Source organism: Amblyomma mixtum, chromosome 8 (assembly GCF_055824585.1).
Source record: "Amblyomma mixtum isolate Tamu chromosome 8, ASM5582458v1, whole genome shotgun sequence".
Classification (NCBI taxonomy): domain Eukaryota; kingdom Metazoa; phylum Arthropoda; class Arachnida; order Ixodida; family Ixodidae; genus Amblyomma; species Amblyomma mixtum.
Window position 1 is genome coordinate 91,095,347 of NC_143019.1, and position 20,853 is coordinate 91,116,199.

The following is a 20,853-nucleotide window of genomic DNA, read 5'->3' on the forward strand; positions in this document are numbered from 1 at the left end:
GTGGTATTTCTACAGTTGCACCCCGAGCCTCTTCGCCTGGATGCCGGCCGTCGCGTATAGGGGAGGGGGGGGGGACTTTAATTTTTTTTTTTTGTATGCCGTTCGGAGTTGAGTTTCGTACAATGTCACCCCCGAGCCGCATCGCCTGGACGCCGCGCGCCTTCGGAGGGGAACTTTTGTTTGCCTTCCGTTTGCCTTTCGTTTGCCTTACGCAGCGGGGCCCAGACTCCTTAGGCAAGACGGTCCGCTCGTTAATCACCTGTAATTTAATGTGTTTAATTCCGCGGGTGAACTAGCACTTCGTGTGGAGTGAGCTTGACAGTACTATTGGTTTTGTCGGGTCTTGTTCTGGCACTGACAGTGGAAGCGCCTTGTGTGTCCGTAGCTGGCGCTTCGCGCATCATTTAGCTTACGGGGTTCTGGACGCTTTCGGTAAACTGCACCCCGCGCGTCGGTTAGGTGGGCTGGGTTGCGTTGCTTTTTTTTTTACTGGACGTCGGAGCCACTTGTCATAAAGTTGCTCTCCTCCGCGGGAATGGGTTTCCTAACACTCATAACCGGGGACCAGACGCGTCGGCATCCCAGTTCCTTCTGCTGCACATGTATTCCCCGAAATCGTGGGAAAGTGTCTACAGAAATGCGGGAGCGGGCTGTCCGAAGTCCAGGGGCCGCCCAGCTCAGTTATTCTGTTCTGTGCAGCTGTCATCACTCTAACAGCACTTTACGTTTCTTGTTTTAATCAAGTGCTTAATTAAATACGTTTCTTCAGTTAATCCGGCCAATTCGAGAGGTTCGTTGGGCGAAGCAGAAAGACGAACCTACTAAGAAGAGAGAAGAAATAACAAGCAACAACGATTGAAGAAGAAGAGAGAAGGAAAGGACGAAGAGCAATAAAGTAAATTTCTACTGGCGTGGCCTACGACAGAATCACCGGTTCCTGTCAGACTTAGGCGAACTTCAAACCCTTTGGGAACGAAGACGACCTGGCCGATGGACCATGCCTGAGAAACGTATCCGCCTGAAAGAGGACAGCAGCTGAAGATTTAAAGCATAGTGGCCAATGGACCAAATGTTTCACCAAATGTTACCCCTGATATTTCCTCAAAAAGGAAAAACTCCCCGGAATCCAATATCATTGCTCAAGGACGACCCTTGCGGGTGGCTTAAAGACGCCTGGGAAGCACTCGGGCGAAGTGTTTGTAGCGACGAAGTGATCCGTTCGGCGTTTTAATCACTCGCCACCACACACATTCTTTTTCTACAACACAACAACCACCATTTATTTACATGGAGGAGAAAAGGCGGCACACTACATCACCGACCACGGCAAGTCCACAACACAGCACACATTCCTAACACACACTGACCCTCGACCGACTCACTGACCATCCTGCCTGACAACTGACAACCCGTCTCTCCCGTCCCCACCGCGACCGTCCAACCCCTTTCCCAGAAAGAGCATATAATCCCTCCGAGGTCGTCGGGGAGGTTCGGCGCGTTCGGCGCCCACCCTCTATTCGGCGCCCACTCGTCTCAAGGCAAGGGGGTAATGGCCTGTGCGGCTGCCACCGTCCGTTCTAACAGTGTTCGTCATAGTCGCCTTCCCAGGATATTTACCTATATCAGTGGAACAGTACGATGGTCATCATTTTGTGCGTGTAATTTAGGACGCCCTCCACCTCTTAATTCACAAAAGGCAGACGTCATATTTTAATATCTCATCACAGCCACAGTTGTCCAGAGGAGACCTGTAAGCCATACAGGTGAGAAAAAAAGGATTTATTTGTTTAAAAAACACTGAGATTTGAATTGTGGACTGAAGGCATTAATGTGTTTCCCCGGCGCAGTCGCTGAAATGGCGCACTCTGCTTTGCATGTCGTGTTTGGCATGCAGGCGTGAGTAGTAATAAAAACAATACCTCACACTTCCTTGGCTAGATCGAAGACCACCTGCAGCTCCCATCTTGGCAGCAGAATTTATGCGTAGAAAATAGTGACGTAGACACGCGATCGGTACCATTAGATGCTGTTATTCAGTTATCGTGATTTACAGAAAAGTTGTTTATATAAATTCACTGCTGGGCTTTAAGAACAGGCCGGAAAATTGTTTCATTGAAGCTTGCCTGAGTTTGATAGCAAAACGTTGCTTCGGGATGTAGACAAAGAACCTTCGGAAATGATTCAGAACATGGCGCATGTGTTGACAAGGAACTAGCGGAACGGCTCAAGCGAATGAAACGACTGAGCCAACAAGACGATATCAGGCGTGCAATACTTGAGGCCTAACAGTGCAGTGGGCAATGACCTAATCTGGGCAAGTCTATATCCATTCTTTTCTGAACTAGCAGGCAACTTCCTGGTACTGCTGTCAGTGATATTGTTTTCTCTTCTGTTTTTCAGTTCGTTCGTTTTCCCACATTCTATCCACATGTTGGAGAGGGATATTCAAGGGCAGGTTCCTCAACGGGTGCCGGAGTTGTTTAGCTGAACGTGCGCATGTTCTGCGCACTTTGCAACATCAAAGTTTGTCAGCTCATATTGGGCAACAATTAATAGGCAGGAAAGAAAATTATGGTCTAATTGAAAAATAATTCCAGAATGGGGTAACTAGAGAGCTTTCAAAAGTTCATTCCTAATTCTCGACTCAGACTATGGTGGCTTTGGCTGAAGGCGGTCGCAGCGGAAAACAGCGACATGAGAATGAAGTGCCTCTCGCCAAAACTATAGATGGAATCTAAAGGATACATCGGTATTTGTATGATTTCTAAAGCCGTGAGGCCCGTTAGAAAATGCCGGTATCTGAGCACACATATGTTTCTGCATGCCTTGTTCTTTGAAATAAACTCGCTGGTTTCGGATTTTAATCCAGGGTATCGGGCTGAGCAGCCGAACACCGCATCTCATGGTTGCCATAGTTGTTTGACTAAATGTGTCCATGTTCCGTCCGGTACAGGATTCCAGGAGAAGTCAGAGTTTCTCAAAGTTTCGCGAATGCTTTAAGCAGCTAATCACTTCCGCTGCTCGTCGCAGAACGCGAGAGAAACGAAATTCAATAAAAATGCAAAGGCACAGTTTTGGTTGGCACAGAATTCTGGAGCCATTTTCCTTTATTTGATAAATTTATTGCAGATGTCCTTGTCGTATTCGGGAAAGCTCACATCACACGTGTCTTGGTACTGGGATTCGCAGTCGTCAGGAATGGAATCTGCCACTGAGCGGTCGACCCACAGCATACATACTGGAGAGACAAAAGAAAGGAAACTGGTTTTTCGTGCACTGCAGGCTCGTAATGTCGCAGTGCAGAGTGACCACAATCAGCGCGAGATTCTTTGAGCATATTGAATGAACATTAGGAGACTTTTCCTTATTGTGGCTTACTGGCATATTTTAGGGTTTTCTGTCCATTCTTTCTTGCACGTTTATGCTCATTTCTTTTGGCTTCCTCTATTGTTGTTACTGCGTTACCGGAAAATATCTCCCGTTGTGGACTTCATTGCTTCACGGGATCTCGTTGTTTTCATACAGCGTCACAGTGTTTTCTGTCTTAGCTGATAAATCTGAAGGTGGAGTAGATGATAAACCGAATTAATCCACGCCATTAGCAGATGTCATGATGAAATGCGACCTTATGCCAGAAAGTGGTGTGATAAAACAGGGGAGAGACGAAACGCATAGACACGGATGACCGCTTACCTCTAAAGCAACATTTATTTGCTAGCACGAGAGTTAAAAATTGTGGCGGGGGCTAATAACAAGAGCGTTCAGAGTGCATGAAGCATACACCAAAAACAAACCAAATCAAAAATTGCTGGGAATTACTCCACCCCAGCGGTACGCTTCCCCAAAAGACGAAATGCGAAAACCTTCGCATAAGCAAGGCACCGTGAGGAAACAACGAAGGTTCTAAGGACGAAAATCACCTAGGGACACAGCGGCAATCGAACGCAGGCCAGCAGAACGCACTTATGGTCGGGGAGGAAAGAATCGCGTAATGATGAAAGGGGAAAAAGGCCGCTTGAAAAAAGGGGGGGTATGAAGCGGTGTTGGCGTGTATTAGCTGCAAGCCCTCCCGGCAACGGCAGAGAGATGGAACAGACGGATTTGACGGGGGGGCGAGGGGGGGGGGGGGGGATTTGAAGACACTTCAAACTGCCTACTTGTAGGAACGCGTAAGCATTACTTTCGTTTGCGCATTGTTTGCGCGTAACGTTTGTACGGGCATTAAATTCATTTTCTACGAGTTTCGTTCCCGTATTGGTTGTGTGCTGTAAAAAATCACCCACACACACGCGCGCGCGGATGATACCATCTGGAACACCACTCGGAACTTTTGCACCGCAATTTTTATAGGAAAATTATGGAAGGCATATGGTTGAAGGTGGATATGTCGTCGGATCGAATCCCTATCTAAGGCTGCCCTCCACCTTGATTAGCACGTGTTAGCTATGCGCAACGAGAAATCGTATGACATCACGTGGAGCGCTGTACGACAAACGGTTGCGCCACAGTTTTCGCAGGAGTGTTGTTGGGAAAATTGGCTTCACATCGGTGCCGGCGATTGGCGAGTATATATACACGATCGACAGGTTTTCGCCTGTCTGAAGTGCCGGTGCTGGGCTTATATGTGCGTCATAGGGTCGCTTTATGACGCCACTCTATTTTTATTGCCGTCGGGACTTTCTTTGCCATCTGTGAGTACATACACACGTGCGCACGCCGCCGTCTTTTCTCGCAATATGACTAGTAAGCCTTCCGCAGTAAAAAAAATACGGCCACACCGGGACCAGAACCACCAATCATGACCTGTGTAGCACCACCACCGAGGCCAATCTATAAACTTATTCCGTCGAACGCGCATACCAAAAGCTTTGGCTGGGAACCAAAGATGCTTTTCAGCAATATGAATTAGTTTGGAAAATATCACATAGTTTTTTATGTTTTCGAGTGAAGAGCCAGCAGCAACAGACTGCTTTTTTCGATTTTGTTACCTCCATGCTTGTTACTGGCTTCTAGTAAGAAGTACTTCCCTTCAGAAATTCTTCTGAGATATGCGTATTTGCACTGGCGCTATTTTCTTGTTAATCTCTCGACGAGCCTGTTCACATACCTGCTCCAAACTCTCTTTTCAGGGGTTCGGGCAAATAATACGCGTATAAATCGATTCAGCCATTTTCTTCCGATGAAACCCAAGTAATGATTATATTGACGCGTCTACAACAATAGCCGCTCGGCGGCTGTTCGGCACGCAGCTCGTGCGCTACGCGGTTCGCTGCTGAAGAAGACGAAGCTCGACGTTCCATCCTGGCCGTCTCGGTGTGCGCTGGCATCTTCTCGGTGTTGGCGTTTCTCTGCCGTCTGGACGCGGCGCTACCTGTACCAACTGCTACGTGACACTGGTGGAGGTGCGGACTCGACGTCCCATGTCCAACACCTCTTCAGACAGCCGCTCATCGAGTCCCGACCAGCTACCCCTTGTCTGCACGCCCGTTCACCGCAGCAGCCGCCGCCTCCTGGGACTGGTCCCAGAGTTTGGTCTCCTCCCAAAAGAGGCACGCACTCATCGACCTGGTGAGCATACCACCATGACTCAGGCTAGCGCTTCACACTTGACGCTCCAGCAACCCCGCGTGCCAGCCAGCTTCCATGGCGTCACTTTCGAAGACGTTGAAGACTGGCTTGACCAGTTTGAGCGGGTTGCCGATTTCAACCAATGGAGCCCTGCGCAGAAGCTGCGGAACGTGTATTTCGCCCTCGAAGACGGAGCCAAGATTTGCTCCGAGAACAGGGAGGCCGATCTCCAAAGCTGGGATACCTTCCGCCAGCAGGTACGGGACACCTTTGCTAGCACTGACCGCCGGGATCGTGCGCGGCGCCTCCTGGACGCTCGCGTCCAAAAGCCTAATGAGACCGTTGCCATGTTCGCCGAGGACGTGACCCGTCTTTGCCGGCGCGCTGACCCAGATATGGCGGAATTCGTGAAGCTCCGCCACCTGATGCAAGGTGTGAAGGACCAACTCTTCGCTGGTTTGGTCCGGAATCCCCCGCAGACGGTAGCCGACTTCATCAAAGAGGCGACCGCCATTGAGCGGGCCTTGCATCAACGCTGCCGCCGAAATGACTCCTTGTGCGGTGAGCCAAGCGCCAGTGCGGCTTCTTTGAGCGTGTCCAGCGACAATGCGTCGCTGCGTGAGCTCATACGCGCGGTGGTCCGTGAAGAGCTGCAGAAACTGACCCTTGCCTCGTCTGATCCGACGGCTGCGGCTCTTACCGAGGTTGTGCGCGGCGAGATTCGCCAAGCATTTTCACCGCCTCCTCCAGTCATGCCGGAGCCACGCCCCATGAGCTACGCCGCGGCTCTCCGTTCCGAGTTGCCACCTGTGCAACGCTTGCCGTACCACACGCCGCCGCCAACCGCTCCGCCACCGTCATTCTACCAGCGGCCTCAGCGAGGACCTGCCATGCGTCCACCGGCCCGGAAGGCGGCTGTTTGGCGCACTTCTGATCAGCAGCCGCTCTGTTACCATTGCGGGGAAGCCGGCCACCTGTATCGCCGTTGCCCATACCGTGAAATCGGCCTCCGGGGTTCCCCACGTGACGCTCCTTGTCCCCGTTTCGGTGAGCGACCCCACGAAATAGAGGAGTACCTTGCTGCCCATGACACCACCTCTAACCGCCGACCCCGATCTCCGTCTCCCGCACGCATCACGTCGCCCAGCCGCCAGGCTTTCTCAGATGGACTGCTGGGCCGGTCTCCAAGCCCGCGCCGGGGAAACTGAAAGCGGCGACCTCAGGGGGGAAGGTTGCTGACAGCGGATATAACGAAGACCCCCGAACGCCGCCGGAGCGAGATGACGAGGTCCCGATGCCGCCGCAGCCCGATTCTGTCAACCCGAGTTTCCCTGACACAGATGCAGTTAGCGCCGACCTCCGCATTCACGTTGACGGGCACCCAGTGACTGCTTTAGTCGATACAGGCCCGGACTTTTCGATAATAAGCAAGCACCTCGCGGATCGCCTCAGCAAGGTAAAGACAGCCTGGGATGGACCTCAAATTCGTACTGCTGGCGGTCACCTCATGACGCCTGTCGGAAGATGCACTGCTCGAGTCACCATTGCCAATTCTGCTTTTGTTGGCACTTTTGTTGTTCTGCCGCACTGCTGCAAAGACCTGATCCTCGGAATGGACTTCTTGCGTGAGCATGGTGCTATTATAAACCTTCCTGATCGTCTAGTAACATTTTCGACCCCTGGAACGATTTCAGCCGACACCGAACCACGCAGAGTGGCCCTGCGCATAATCGACGCCGATGTGACCGTGCCTCCGCGATTCTGCGCCCTCGTTACCGTCATTTGTGACGACCGGTGCAGTGCTGACGGCGTAGCAGAACAGAACACTGCGCTTGTGCTCTCTCATGGGGTCTCCATCGCCAGAGGTATCGTCACGCTACGGAACGGCCTGGCAGATGTCCTTTTAACAAATTTCGGGACCGAAAGGCAACACATCGCCAAGAGCACTGCAGTCGCATACTTCGAGGGCATCGCCGAAATTAACGACTGCCTTGCCCTCCAGAGCGAAACGTCCAATTCTTGCACCCCTCAGCTGATCCTCGACGTGAACCCAGGCTTACCCCCAGCCGATAGAGAGAGCCTAGTCGGCCTACTGCATCAGTTCCAAGACTTTTTCTCGTCTACGTCGGCAGTCAAACAGACGCCTCTCGCTAAGCACCGCATCATTACGGACTACAGTACCCGACCAATTCGGCAAAACCCATACCGTGTCTCACTGCGGGAGCGTGAAGCCATAGCTGAACAAGTCAAAGAGATGCTGCAGGATGGTGTTATTCAGCCGTCTAGGAGCCCGTGGGCTTCGCCTGTGGTTTTGGTTAAGAAGAAGGATGGTAGTCTGCGATTTTGCGTTGACTACCGGAAGCTTAACCAGGTTACCAAGAAAAACGTCTACCCGTTACCACGCATTGACGACTCTCTTGACCGGTTGCGGCAGGCGTGCTACTTTTCTTCGCTGGACTTAAAAAGTGGCTACTGGCAGATCGAAGTTGACGAGCGGGATCGCGAGAAGACAGCGTTCGTGACGCCGGATGGCCTTTATGAGTTCAAGGTCCTTCCTTTCGGTTTGTGTTCCGCTCCGGCAACATTTCAGAGAATGATGGACGCTGTTTTGTCGGGCCTGAACTGGCAGACGTGCTTGGTATACCTGGACGACGTTGTTGTATTTTCGCCAACGTTCGAAGAACACCTCCAGCTCCTCTTGACCGTGCTACAGGCTATACAATCTGCCGGCCTGACGTTGAAGCCCGAGAAATGCCACTTTGGTTATGAGGAGCTCCTTTTCCTGGGCCATGTCGTCAGCCATCGTGGAGTCCGGCCGGATCCTGCTAAAACAGCTGCCGTCGCCAACTTTCCCACTCCTTCGGACAAGAAAACGGTCCGGCGTTTTTTGGGCCTTTGCGCGTATTACCGGCGGTTTATTGCCAACTTTTCCCGACTTGCTGCACCGTTGACGCATCTTACAAGAGAGGACGTCCCATTCACGTGGACAGAACAGCAGCAGCAGGCATTTGATGAATTACGGCGACGCTTGCAAACCACGCCTGTCCTTGGTCATTTCGATTCTCGTTGCGAGACTCTCGTCCACACAGATGCCAGCAACGTGGGTCTCGGTGCTGTACTCGTCCAGTGGCAGGACGGCGCTGAGCGCGTAATAGCATACGCCAGCCGCACTCTGTCTCGTGCTGAATCTAATTATTCCACGACCGAAAAAGAATGCCTTGCCGTGGTATGGGCTGTGACTAAATTTCGACCTTACCTGTACGGCCGACATTTTCAAGTTGTAACCGACCACCACTCTCTGTGCTGGTTGACGAACTTACGGGATCCCTCTGGCCGCATTGCGCGTCGGAGCTTACGCCTTCAGGAGTTTGACATGTCCATCGTGTACAAATCAGGGCGCCAGCACAACGATGCCGACTGCTTGTCCAGATATCCAGTCGAGGCTGCGCGCAACGACGACGAACCGGACTTTCCTTTCATCGCAGCCGTAGACGCAGCGGCTATTTCCAGTCAGCAACGTGAGGACCCGGCGCTGAAACCTCTCATCGACTTCCTGGAAGCACGTACCGAGGAGGTTCCCCAGCCCTTCGCAAGAACCCAGTCCTCCTTTTGTCTGCGCAACAACGTGCTGTACAAAGCCAACTTTTCTCCAACCGGAAGCGACTACCTCCTCGTCGTTCCAGCGAATCTCCGTGAAGAAATCTTGCAGGCGTGTCACGACGAGTCCACCGCAGGTCACCTCGGCTACGCCCGCACTCTGGCTCGGATCAAAAAGAGCTATTACTGGCCTAAGCTTGCGGCGACTGTACGACACTATGTGCGCACGTGCCGCAATTGTCAACGACGAAAAATACCCCCTGTCAAGCCAGCTGGACTTTTACATCCCGTTCAAGTGCCCAGACTCCCGTTTGAGCAAGTTGGCATAAACCTTCTCGGCCCTTTTACAACTTCATCTTCGGGAAACCAGTGGATTATCGTCGCCACTGATTACCTTACGCGCTACGCTGAAACCAAGGCCCTCCAGCGCGGCACAGCAGCCGAGGCTGCGAAATTTTTCGTGGAACGCATCGTCCTCCGGCATGGCGCTCTAGCACTAATTATCACGGATAGAGGCACCGCTTTCACTGCCAAACTCTTGGAATCCCTCATGCGGCTGAGTGGCACTACTCACAGGAAAACAACCACCTACCATCCCCAGACGAATGGCATGACCGAGCGCCTCAACAAAACTCTCGTCGACATGCTGTCCATGTATGTTGACGTTGAGCATCGATCTTGGGACGATATCCTGCCATATATTACTTTCGCGTATAACACGGCTCAACAGGAAACCACGCGGAGGACGCCCTTCTGTCTGTTGTACGGCCGCGAAGTGTAGACAATGTTGGAAGCAATGCTGCCCCATGATGGCCGCGACCCCGACGTTGGCGCCGAGGAGTTCACGCTTCGCGCAGAAGAAGCTCGACAACTTGCAAGAGTGCGCATCCTGAACCAACAAGACCGTGACGCCCGACGTTACAACCGCCGCCACAGACTGATGACGTTCGCCCCGGACGACAAAGTGTGGGTATGGACCCCCATTCGACGCCGTGGCCTTTCCGAAAAACTGCTCAAGCAGTATTTCGGCCCCTACCGAGTTCTCTGTCAGCTAAGCGACGTAAGCTATGAAGTTCTCCCTGATGGGGCTTCCCGGACTACTCGCCGTCAGCAGAGACCAGAGATTGTTCATGTAGTGCGGATGAAGCCCTATCTTTCGCGAGACATTCAGTGACTAAGTGTTGTGCGTTACTCTGTTTTTTTTTGTTTCTCGCTCCCTATTTTCTTGTTAAAGCATCGGGCCGGTGCTCTTTCCGAGAGGGAGGGTAATGCCGCGTTTACAACAATAGCCGCTCGGCGGCTGTTCGGCACGCAGCTCGTGCGCCACGCGGTTCGCTGCTGAAGAAGACGAAGCTCGACGTTCCATCCTGGCCGTCTCGGTGTGCGCTGGCATCTTCCCGGTGTTGGCGTTTCTCTGCCGTTTGGACGCGGCGCTACCTGTACCAACTGCTACGTGACAATACGCGGTTGCACCGGGCATGATCCTCACTTCACATTAGACATAATAGAAACCTTAACGTTAGGTCATATGAGAGAGGCTAATTTCGCTCCTGAAGTGCACATTACTTACGCTATGAAGGCAGTGTTTCTCTTGGTAGAGGCTGTGACCAATTCGCCACTGATGAGGATACATCTTATGGCTCATCGGCAGCGAAACCCGGCGTAGAGCTCTGTTGTACACCAGCAGTGGCACAAGAAACTCCATATGACGTCACCATAGTTTCGCAAGTGGCCAGCAGTAGACCATAAGATAAAGTGTCCTCCAGAAACCCAGTGATGTCATTTTCAACGAGAAAAAATATTTCTTCTTAAGGCCCGGGGAATTGAATCGAGCACCTTCGGATGGCGAGGGCAGCGTGGAACCCCTAGGCCTTAAAACTTTCATTCCTTTAATGTGGCATACACTACATGGAGAGTATGCTAAGTTTACATGTAATAAGGCCACAAAACCGCTTTTTTCTTTGAAAATAAAGGTCATTTCAATGTATGCATTTTTACACGACTGTATGCTACCGACCAGGTGTGTTGTTATAAAGGATATAATATGTAATAAACCTAGAAGTAGAACTTACTAAACTACAGAACTTTTACATTCAAAGCACGTGAGTAGTCCAAATTGTCATCCGTAATTTCTGTTCTTTCAGCAGAACAAGGGTCTTTTTACGGCAAAAAGTTTCACAGACCTGAAGTCACAAGTTGATAGGCCACACATGCGATTGGATTTCAAGGTAAGCAAACTGTCTTTCATTTTTTTTTGTGGCCCTGTACTTTCTGCTATGTGCGCTATGCAAAATGTGCTCTTCTTACCAGAAGAAACGCTTTCGATCTGGCGGTGTACCTTCACTCAGATATTCTCCCGAAAGTGTTTTTTCGTACGATTATATATACATTAGAATATCAGTTTCTTCGCTTAAATGAACAAAGTTTTCCTGCGTTCTTCTCCCGCGCGTGCTCTTGAGAAGTACACCAAGACAACCAAGATTATTTGTAACAGCTAGTGCCACCTGAAACTTTCACCTCATTCAATACCTCAAGAAGGGTAGAGGACAGCCCGCCAACAACATTTTATATAGTGGTAACACTAATTTTCTATTCATTGCGGATTCTACCAATGTATTTGTCTTTTTGGAAACATGGTTATAGTAATAGGCTCAGCGGTTTTTCCCATAACTGGAGCAGGCCTAAGCTGGCTTAAGTGACTGGCTTAAAGCGCTTAAGTAGAAAATTAGCATTAGTGCATTATCCTCGCATGAACCACAGCCACCAAAAATGGCATCCGCTTTCTGGCCGGCTTTTACTGGAGGGACTGCCAACAGGCGTCCACTTTCATTTGCGCCGCCCGTTTACTCAGCGTGGAATACGCCATATGGTTTAAACATCTTCCTAAGAAATCAGTACTTGGTCCGGGTTTCCATAATCGCAAGGATATGTATACATTGTTCCTGCATTTTTCCTGAGAAATTCGACAACTATATACGCAGCCTGGATTTCCTCAGAGCCACCATAGCTGCGGCACAAACATTGTGCTTTGAACATGTGTGAAATGAAGATGGTGGTGATGAAGCGCAACAGACCATAGCACACAAGCATACAAGATCACTAACAGCACTCGTATACCACTAAATTGCTGGTGTTGCAGTACGAATCAGAGAAAAAACAGAGCCTGCTATAAAAAATGAGCAACTTTAACGTTTGTAATCTATTAGGTGAAGCACACTCTACTTTAAAGTCCTCGCTACCCTGGGTTTAACAATAGGAAGAGCCCGTTTAGCTGAGACGTAACTTGGAATTCCTCTCCTTATTAGCAGTCGTGAGCTCCAAGTTGTAAGAACGGCACGACTGTTCCCATGAACGACTGCTGCGTGACACGTTATTTAAAAGGTGCCAAATATTGAATACGGAAATGAGCATAAAACTGCAAGCTTCAATTTGGGTGCCAGGCTGCCGGGCATAATTTATCCTATAAAACCGGAATGGCCAACAGGAATGACTACAACCTACTCCGGTCGACGAAGTCGGCTACACTTATCAGTTGGGCAAATAAACACTTGAAGCATAGTACAACTCGTAATAGTATAATTTGGTACGACATTTTAAACAAGTGAATTTTTGGCGTAGTGCGCAGAACACATGGACTCGTGCAGTTAATATTGTTGGGACGACAATGTACCACCTCTAGGAAACTTGTGAACCAAACTACACAATGTGAACAGCTGCAACATGACCTGTGATTAATATGCGCGTGTTTCTCTGCTTTCTAACATGGATTTAGAGATTCCTATGCTTTTGGGAACAAACGCTGACTATCTTGCTCTAGAGTGAAATTATAAAAACTATCTTCTTACAATCTTCTCCGTGGTAAGGAATGATCGCAACCAGGCAGTTCTTGTAGTTGCTGTAATTGTAGTATGCGGTGTAAGGCTTTGATAGATCTGAAAAAAAAATGCATGGCATTGCATTAAACATGGGTAAAAAAAGTGCAGGTTGAGGGAAACATCATCTAGGCACCACTTACACTTGAAAAATGAAATACTTTACCTCAGTTAAGTATAAACCTAGCCACAGAAAAGATTAATGATGCGGTGAACACGCACCTTCCCTAGAAATTGGCGGCAGATTGCAAATGAAGGAAGTAAAAAATGTTGATAAAAACATACATCGTTGGGCATTCCTACAAAGCGTAACGTTTCATAAAACTTGATTGAAATGAATACATAGCTCTGTGTTGTATTTATTTTTGATTCGTTGCGCTGCTTTCATTCAGAAAGCTCAGGCCATAGAACTCTAGAAGTCTGCTCATTTATTAAAATATTTGAACATACATGAGGCCAGTTCTGTCACCTAGCATTGCTTCCCAATAGCTACGGCCTTTAGAGTTCGTAGCGCTAGGAAGTGCTGCAAGATGAGTTCTTATAAACACAGCTACCGGTAATAAAACACTGATTGTTATTTCTCTACGTTATCAGCGTAATGAAAGCTTATGTTCTTGGCAGAAAAAAAAGCATCCGATTGACGTCTTGTTTTATTGCACTGCGCCATTCTTGGCACCTCTTTCAAGGCAGTTTTTCTTGCAGTATCGCAGCACTTCGCCTAGTACTAGTTTGTGGCTGTTCATTTTACTTGACATCTACTTGCTTGTCCTGCCTGAAGTTTGGCTGTGCATTCGCATTACATGCTTGAATACTTTCTTTCCCTCTTACATTAGGCCGAGTCGAAAGATAAGTAACCCGATTTGGAACCACACAAAAAAGGGCTCTAGAAAGCGCAGGTCATTCCACTGAAGATTACGGCAACTTTAGAACGACAGCTGCTATTAGAAGAAAATGAGCGCAGCAGACGTTGATGAGAACAAATCAGGTGGGCCAGTCCAGTTGCAAAGTTGGCGCATTTTTTTCGAAGTTTTTTTGCCAATGACAGTGGCTTTAGTTTTTGGAGGCAGACTCACAGAGGCCTTCATGATATGATCGCTGAGAAGACTCTTGCTATGTGCTCGGAAAAAATGCACGCTATTCGCCCTACTTCAACTAATATCTGACGGACAGGTATCCGTTTTTGCCAAGGCCTATGTAGCGCACTCGGAAAGACAATATCCGAAGGCAATTTCTATTATCTCTGGCAGGAATCGGATTCTCTATGAATTCATGACTTGTTGCTTTGTAGAACTTTTGTCGGACCTTTTCCTAAAAAAAAACCCTTTTGGGTACTCCACAACAAAATGCTGAATACACTCTGAGATTGCAATATCAAAGGAAATGGCTCAAGCTATATATGGGCTCAATTTTATAACCAAGCAATTAATTTCAATATGTCCAGACGAGGTAAGCTTGAAAAAAATAATTGGAGCGGACACTTGAGCTAGGCTGTAAGCGTATGCCGCGATAGCTTTAGTCAGTGGATGCCGATATATGCGGTATTGGCCATTCTCAACTTTACATTCATAGATCTCTGGAAGTCCTCACTCCACTCCTTCCGCAATTGTGGAGCGGTTAAGGGATGCGCCACTGCCCAGCTATGGCAGGCGTGGCCATCCGTGGGGCTTGCGAGACCCCAGTTGTTCCGGAGCAAGCTCTAGCGATCAGTCATTAATTTAACAGCTGCCTACCAAGGTGGTCATTTTGCTCTCAACCCGTCGGGCTGGTTGTTATGATGCCACAAGGTTACTTGGCATAGATGGCCAACATAGGTTGCTTCTGTGGCGGGTGGTCTGAAGGCCTGAAGACTGCGCATAGTGCAATAAACACCCCGGAATAAAGGCAAAAAACTGAATTGAAAAAGTCGCTTTCGCATAGGTTCCGCACTTCACAAAAATCATGAAAAAAAAGCATGGCCTTAGGTAGTCTACCTACAGGAATAAAATAAAAAGCATTTTTCCATAACTCACGCACCACTGTCCAGAAAAAAGGTGACTTGGTCAGGTGCAGCTCCAGGTGTAATGTCGAATGATGATTTCTTTCTGCGAAGACCCAGCAGAAAAAACGATATTCAGACTGCGCCAGAATTGCCACAAGGGTCCACTTGGTGCCCAAACGTCATTGTAAGCGAATGCATACTATGAAGCGTTGCTTCAGGTTCTACTGAAAGGACGCTAGTAGGGTACGTAGTAAACAAGGTTCACTCCTTGATTCTAAGACCAAATGTCGTACGTAATTCGTAATAATTTCTATTAGGCATAAGGCACGTGTATGTAAGCGTTACTTGTGGTTGGGAACCTGCGGTTTCGAAGTGAGTAGGCAGATTGTTCTACAGGATTGAAGTGTGGAGCGATCATGAAATCAAGAGACAGATTGACAGATTGACAGATTGACAAATTTAATGAGGCGTGGCATCGCTCAGTACATTTGAAGAGCATTTGATGAACAGTTGAACTTGTTTTACAGACTACGTGCATTAACAATTTCGTTCAAACAAACCACGTTGTCATCGATGAAATGCCGCTGGAAACGGGAAAAAAACTGATAGGGTCTTAACGTAGTTAAACCGAGCAGACCTGCGAAAGGCGGTGTTCATACTTCAATTGGAGGGGGCACTTAAACTCTGTCTTAGGGGTGTGGCACGTTATCTTTAGTGGGTTAATGCCCATGCAAGCTGAATTGGTAATTCCTACTTAAGATTCTTAGATGGGGGCGACTCTTCATATACCACTACCAGCGCAGTGGCGGAGCGGTCAAACGATGCGCCACTGCACTGGCAGGTGGCTGTTTCTATCCCAGCCACCCGTCGGGATTTTTCCACCCATGTTGCTCTCCCCGAGCAACCTCTCGCGCAGATCATCTGTCAAGTGTACTTCACCATACCAGACACGTATGATGACAGTTAATAAACTATACGTATCTATAAAGTACTCGCAGCCACCTTGCAGAGAAGTCTGCACGGTTGGCCAATACGAAAGAACAAATCAAACAGCGTGGATCTTCGCATCGTGCGCGCGCGGATCTCGAAAAATTGCTTTAAAGACTTTTGCTAAGGAGTTAGGAGAGCTCGCGCTATCGCCTCCAGACTGCTGGCGGCAGGTGCATGCAGAAGGTCACGAATCCACACGACAATGCCAAGAAGTGTTTAGTTAAAGTATGAGTAGAGCATAAAAGAGGTATAGCAAAAATATTCCAGTGAAAAAAGACGGAAAAGGTGCAAGCTTTCAATGAAGATCGCATGAAAACAATACTCGAAGTTGGCACGGCTATGTGATTCAAGTCTCTTTAAAAAGGCAGGATAAGTACAATGCTTAGGAAAATGCGACAGTTAAGAGTGCTGAACGCAATTTTTTTAATGAGGGATATAGCGTTCTATCTTAGAATTCCTATAGCTGCGGACGGAATTTCAAAGAAATAGGATATATGACTTGAGATTTGCGACGAAAACAGGAAAAGAACGAATTGTTTTAAACGGTTGGATGATGGAGAAAACATTTCCGCCTTTTTCTAATGGTTGGGTTATTGGACGCAATAGCGTTGCGTGAACCTGGGCGCTTTTTTTTTTATAACTTCACCGCAAATCAATCGTCATGAATTAAAATGTAATAAATCAGATGTCGTTACCGGGATGTCGGTGCAAAAGTTAAAGGGAATTCTCGATGCAGTTAAGTTTGAGCTAGTATCATAACATATTCATATTGTGGCCAGTGCTATCAACTAAAGAGACGTGAAAAAGGCAATGGATATTCCGTTCGTAGTGGTAGGGGCTGGAACTGAGCGCGAAAATGACTTGCCAATTTTAATACTGTCGTGCATACTTTTAATACTTGACAAAAGCTTAGTTCAAGTAAGCATTAAGTATCTACTTGCTAATAACGTTTTCTCAAGTGCGCAGTATAGCTTAATACAAGGCGTGCAGGCTCACCAAAAGTTGGTTCGCACGTTGTAATATCAGTTTCTACGCCCTCCAGGTTGTCAGCTTTTTACGCCCTCCAGGTCTGTTTTCTAGTTAACGAAGCTTTGGGCAATGTATGCCAAAGTCTTTTATTAACACCATTTCATTGATTTAATTTAATGGTCTGTTGTAAGTGTGCTCAGTAACGTTTTAGTGGATAGAAGACTGCTTGTCTGCATTGGATAGTACCGGAGTAATATAAATGTGATAAAAATGAAATACCTCAAGGATTAACCTTAAGTCCACTTGCTTTTATTCCATATGTCAGCAACCTCCGCATGACTGTTTCTTCCTCTCGAATGGGATACGGACGGGATACGCAGACGGAAGAGTTATCTTATCTCTAGGTTCCCGTTATTGAGCAGCAATCTCTCTCCCGCAAAATTAAGCTATTAGCCTTATGAATTGGATCCCCGTGAACATAATTTAGATGAATTTCTACGAAACGCCTTAAAATTTTTTTGCATAGTCTATTGAAAAAATATAGTTTAACACTTCCTCTACTAGAGCCCCTTTCTTCTTGTCCTTGCACTGGCTTGCCTGTTCCATATTTTCCATCGCTTAAACATCTGGGCATGCTACTTGGCAGACAATTTGCTTGGAATTCGCACATGCCTTAGATATGCTCAAGGATGCCGGAAGTGTCAGGTAAACTGCTCATCATTACATTTTGCGCGCCATCGCCTCTTCGCAAATTAAGCCTACAAGAACTGATTTATGGTATATTTCGCCGTGGCATTGTTGTGTATGGTCATTGAGCCGCTCGATGGCACAAAAGAGTAAACACTATATTTCGATCCATTCTGACAATTATTACTCACGATTTGGGAATAGCCTCTGGCACTGACCTTTTCTAAGTCTCATGATTATGAAATTCTATTTCTCTCCTAATAGAAGAAGCTTTCCAGAGCCCTTTCTTGTCAAACAAATACAGACCTGAATATGTTCGTACGCATTTACTCCAGCCTAAAAAATATTGTTGTTTATTATTCTAGCGCTCTGCATTTTTTTTCCGGTTAACTAAATTCATACACGATGTGCTGTATCGCAATCTAAACATCATGAACCTTTATTATGACCACTTGATTGTGCAGCTATTGATTTCTACGCAGAACGTAAAAAGACAAATTGTTTCTGCCGCCGCGTTTTCGTTTGGCTCCTTAATTGAGAGAAAAAATGCTTGGTCTTAAGGCAGCTTAGATCTGCGTGGTGACCGCATGGTTGCACTGTATTAGGCATGCTACCTCTCGATGCATTTCAGTGTCAGTTGAAGTTCTCTGGTTTCTTTGTACCTATTTCACTACTCATTGTTGCTAGTGCTTTTTTCTGCCGTGTGTTCCGTAATGTGTAAAGATGTTTTTCAATTTCTGTGGTGTGCGGAATATTCCACTTTGTAAGCGCCTCCTGTCAGCTCTCCCCTATAAGCCCAGTGTTGCCTTCTCAGACCTTCATTTTATTTGTAATGATAACATTGTGATCCCAATAAAGTACAGTCATTATTATTCTCTCCAGCTGAACTTCAACGCCTGGCTACATGCCTCAATCAATGCCGCAGAACGGGCCCGTCAGTGCGTCACTGTGACAATTTTTCTTCAAGCCGCCGCGGTGGCTGACTGGTTCTGTAGCTCGGATGCTGACTCGAACGGCTCGGGTTCGATCCCGGCCGCGGCGTCGCATTCCAGTGAAGATGAAAACGCTAGATGCCCCCGTACTCTGGGATATCAGTGCACATCAAAGAAACCCAGGTTGGCTAAAATATTTGGAGCCCTTCACTGCGGCGTTTCTGATAGGCCGAGTCACTTTGAGTAGTTAGAACCGATAAAAACCAAACCATTGTTCTTCTCCACTAAATTGTTAGCAGCGCATAATGGTGCGTTAGCTGTATCATCAGGTGCGGTAATATCGAAAAACCGGGACCAACAAAACAGGCGAGACAAGAGCTTGTGTTCTCTACTCTCTTGGCCCAGCTTTTGCGCTGATCCATTCCACCTTGACTGACTACAATGCTGAAGGTTCATACGCACACACGGCTGTGCGCAATGAGAAGGAATACTCACTTCTCAGTGCCTTCAAGACCCTTGAGGCTCCAGACGTAGGTCCCCACCTTGTGTTGTGGATCGTAACGCGTCAAATCAGCGCTCAGACACTTGAATTCAGGGCTTTCGCTGGAAGCGTAGATGGCTAGAAGGTGCGGCAGGGACTTCAACATCTGCGCAAAGAGAAGTGCAGTGCTTTGGCGTGTCGGCAGGATGCTCTTTTAAGGCGTAAGTCTTTAACGCCTCATCGTTGTCGAGAGGAGGTTTTCAGCAGAGGTGTCATGCTTTTTCTAGTCAGACCAGAAAAAAAATCTCATTGCACGACTCGATTCGAACCACCATCCTTGAGTTCCGCAGCCGAGCGTGCTAATGGCTACGCTACTTCCTGCCAACGTATATGTAGTTCTCCTTGTCTAGGACATCGGAGAGTGTTTGCAGAAAGGCGCCGAATCAGACGGATGCCTCCCAAACGCCCGCCAGTGTGTCCAGCATTTAAGATTCACAAACAATTGTGCGCTTAATTAACATCTTAACCACAAATGGGTGACGCAAGCAGCAACACCGTGCAAAAGGCTTTCGCCCCACCGCACTTTGTGTCAACGAAGTAGCCCCCTGAAATTTTTGAGGCAATAGTTACCGTAGCCGGATACAACAAAGGAACGACCGAGGGATTAATCAGCATTCTGCACAATTTACAGCCATGCACTTGGCGAGGCGGATATTGTGCTTGAAAGACACAAGATAAACGATGAAAAAAAGTACCGTGTATTTCTTACCCTGTACGCGACCATAGACACTTGTCCTGCCTTGGGATTTAACAATAAGGACAAAAAGATATCAACGCAAAAAGTTTTTCAGGTGAGCGCCGCTCAAGTCCCTGGGCCTTGAAAGTGACAGTCACTCTGACCTCCCTGAAGTAACAACGCACAATGCAGACGGAGAGGTCAGACGAGAAGCCGACACATCGAGCGCTGACGTTCAACAAAGTTTATTTTGAAACACAACATTTTATACACTTGCAAAAGGCACCACACATGCCACAGACACCTCACTGCACATGTTACACACGCACCTTTGCACAATAAGAAAATTATTGCGGGTTTAACAGCCGGAGTTCTTTTTTTTTTGTTAGCCATACGGAAGGCGTCTTATTCCATTGTTGATGCAGTGTGGCTATCTAAGCTGCATCGATAGTCTCAGGAAGCAGCTGCTCACTGTGCTTTTCGAGCACTTTACATGGTCTAAATGCTGCGGCGGAAGTTTTGGATGGGCAATCACTATCATCAATGACTAAATGTCTACTCGCTTAATCGATGCTAAATTTTTGTTCTCCAATCTTTCGTTGATGCATCTCTCTGTTTGCCCTACATAATATTTCGCGCATTTCAAACATATAGAATACACAACGGCTTGCGCGCAATCAACAAAACGACTAAGGGGGTTTACTGTGCGCAGTGGCTGCTTTATGGACTCCTCTGCATTGACACGTAGGCAGACGCTTTTCAGTTTTTCCGGGGCAGTAACCAGGACATAAACTACTGCTTTGCGACCAATATTTTTTTTATGCGGATAGATGTGCTGTGCAAATATTGCAGGGCCACAATCATGCGTTTGTCTTTCGGTTACCTCCTCATGTGACCTTGCGAGGCTCTGACATGTTCCAGATTTAGGTTCTTATTCGATCTTGCGGCAAAGATCCAAGCGAGTAACAGAAGTAACCAGCTCCAGTAAGGCGGTCAATCTGGCGACGAAAGCTGAATTCTATAGAGTGGATGTATGTCTTCCT

General features: G+C 47.8%; 1 protein-coding gene across 1 annotated transcript; it reads right to left on the reverse strand.

The window, feature by feature from the left end:
- Window positions 1-3,107: 3,107 nt before the first annotated feature.
- Window positions 3,108-19,240, reverse strand: LOC149333480 (uncharacterized). The gene is made up of 4 exons (XM_089556064.1): window positions 19,089-19,240; window positions 15,051-15,118; window positions 13,011-13,097; window positions 3,108-3,238 (listed from the first exon to the last, which is right to left on the reverse strand). The coding sequence occupies exons 1-4, from the start codon at window positions 19,238-19,240 to the stop codon at window positions 3,108-3,110; spliced, it is 438 nt and encodes a 145-aa protein (XP_089412190.1).
- Between the last annotated feature and the right edge of the window lie 1,613 nt (window positions 19,241-20,853).